Here is a 2,792-nt window from a genome sequence, read left to right on the forward strand (position 1 = left end):
CTGGAGCAACTTACTTTCTTTTAATTTGCCAACTCAAACACATTTATTGTAGTAATTAGGTACAAGACTTTTGCATAAACATAAATAACGTGAAAATATAACTCACATCAACTTAAATGTGTTGCGTAATCAACCTAAATACCCCATTAAATAAGCTACAATTAGCAATACCTTCGATTGTAGGTAAAAAGGGAATTCCCTCAACTTTTTGTAGTTTGCTGGTTATAACATAATTTCACTAGGGGTTGTCATAACTCATAAAAGACAGATGGATTTATGTTTGTTGAGCCCAATTATAATTTTTTAGAGTGGAGAATGGCATTCACAAGTCAGTGATATATGCAATATATGATATAACATGATGACTTCTTTAGAATAATAAGCACTTAGTGACTTCCATCTACAGTCTACAAAATAAATCAAGGGACCACCACTTAATTAAATGTTTGGTTGCAAGATAAAATATTGAATTTATCAATGTGGATAAACCTTTTAGTTTGCAAACTTTATTTTGATGAGCTGTGTTGACATAATAACTTTGGTTATTGTGTCTGTGCATATTTAAGCTGAAGTGTTTGTGTTAATTGACTTAAAACCAAATTCAGGTTGTAGCAAATTAATTAAATTGCAGAGTTCAGGATTTCTAGCCCTTAAAAACTCATGTTTGTACCAGCAGTTGTTACATAATGGGTAATTTAAAATATCAGGTTAATGTGTTGGTTGAACACAATTTCAATTTCAAATAATTTTAAAGTTATCATAAATTAAAAAAGACTGATATAAACGGTTCATTTTGTTGGTTTTTGATTGCACTGCTTTCTATGTCGCCACCGTTTTCCACGCATAAATTAATTAAATTTTGACAGTATATAATATAACCTCAGCATTTCAGTTAGTCAGCTTATTGTGTTTAAAATAAATATAATATCACAAGTTCTTAATCCTTAAAATTTTATATTGGTCAGGTGCATTTTTCTTTATATTACATTTAATATATTATTGTAAGATTTTTACCTTTTTTTAAAAATTGAACAGTGTTCAATCTAAATTAGCGTCAATGTGATGTGTAATATTTCATTTTTAACTAATTTTTCAGGTGAAATATTCCATTAATTATTTCATTGCCATCTATGATATTGCTTATTGCCTCGGGATGATTGCCAGCATTACTTTTCACTGTTCTATTCTAGCCTTATTTTAGCTTACTTGTTTCATTTCAGATATATGTCGTACTCGTATCTTATTGCTTTCTACTTTTAGGCATTGCATTTCTTATGTTATCTCTGTTTTTTTTTCAGACACAATAATTTCCTTAGAAGTTAAGTAAGTTTTATCTTATCTTAACTTGTTGGGTAATTCATAATGCCAGTCCTTATTCTCCACCGTGAAGCACTTTGGCTCAAAGGCTTTTGTTCTAAGTGCGGCGTATAAATAACATTAACTCGACTTGACTTGACCTCGAACGACATGCGAGTCATCCTGAGCTGTTGCTGAGGAATTATCATGATTACTTCATGAAGACTTTACATTTTTAACTATAGCAATTTTCTATCTGCTTTACACACGGGGGGGGTGCACAAAAATAACAACTTCTGTACCCTACTGGTTAATTATTCAGCCCATTTAGTGTCTGATTTAGAATTCACGGGGAGCGATGTGTAGCTTGCTGGCATGTAGATTCACAGATGGAATTAGAAAATATGTGGAAGCTCTTGTAGCTGTTTAGTCAACATTATTTATACAGCACATTTAAAACCAAAACACCAAATGAAACAGAAAAAATATTCCTGTTAAGACTCTATAGTGTTATTTATGATGGGAATTTACAAGAGTTATATGCATAGTAATGATTTAAACCCCACAAAAATCATATAAAATATTACTTTAACCGACTATAATAATAAAAAAAAAAGGGTGAGATCCTACAGTGTTGAGGTGATGATGCTTAATTCCGCTCTTAAACTGATTTTATTACATGAATTTATCAGAAGAATATACATTGTAATACTATGTTAGTATTAAAACCATCAATTTTAGTGACTATAAAGCAAAATAAGGCTAAGAATTCTTTATACTGTGGTCTCTATTTAACCGATTCAGCTCTTAAACTGCTTTGTTGCGTACCTTTCCTTCAAGATGAGGCGCCAGAGTTTTCAGGAATTCATAGTGTTCCCTATGAACGCAGATGAATATCAGATTTGCAGATTGGGCCGCCTCTTGGTGGGTCATCACCTGAACAAAAACAACACTCATTCAGGGCATGAAGACACATGTTTGAGCTGCACAAACACACATGTACATTCTGACCGACTCCAGGGTCCGCCATGTGTTGTACCTGAGCTCCCTGAGGCAGCGGGCCACAGCTGTGAGGTCTGCGGCTGCCGTACACAACCCTGTAGCCAGACTGGAGCAGACGCTGGCCCAGAGATCGCCCCAAGTCGCCCGTCCCGAAGATGCACAGCAGCTCTGGCTCTGGATCAGCTGACGTGTCCAGAGAACCGTTTCGCTTCAACTCGACCCTTTCCAATGTCATGTTGGCCCTGCTGTGAGGTTGTGTCCCAGTGGAGTCTGACCCGGCTTTGATTTCAAACCTATTTGCTGCCTAATATAAGTGCGTTTGCGGAGGTGGTGCTTTTGTTTATTACACCTGTAATCAGCACCTGAAACCACGTGTGCTGGAGTGTATTCTTGTCAGTATGAGTCATCAACACACCCAACAAGTTTATTTTTTTTTTATCATTATTATTGCTGCTGCTTGTGCTTTCCAGTTATTGATTGATACGGCGAGACTT

At 35.3% G+C, this 2,792-nt stretch overlaps 1 protein-coding gene across 1 annotated transcript in view; it reads right to left on the reverse strand.

The window, feature by feature from the left end:
• LOC103353889 (metalloreductase STEAP4-like) overlaps positions 1-2,482 on the reverse strand; it is a 12,538-nt gene extending 10,056 nt beyond the window's left edge. The window contains exons 1-2 of the mRNA XM_008277067.1: positions 2,336-2,482; positions 2,125-2,232 (exon numbers count right to left, since the gene is read on the reverse strand). Coding sequence (XP_008275289.1) covers positions 2,125-2,229 — 105 coding nt within the window. The 5' untranslated portion in view covers positions 2,230-2,232; positions 2,336-2,482. The remainder of the gene's footprint in view (positions 1-2,124; positions 2,233-2,335) is intronic.
• Between the last annotated feature and the right edge of the window lie 310 nt (positions 2,483-2,792).

Source organism: Stegastes partitus, unplaced genomic scaffold, assembly GCF_000690725.1.
Source record: "Stegastes partitus isolate 25-593 unplaced genomic scaffold, Stegastes_partitus-1.0.2 Scaffold88, whole genome shotgun sequence".
Lineage (NCBI taxonomy): Eukaryota > Metazoa > Chordata > Actinopteri > Pomacentridae > Stegastes > Stegastes partitus.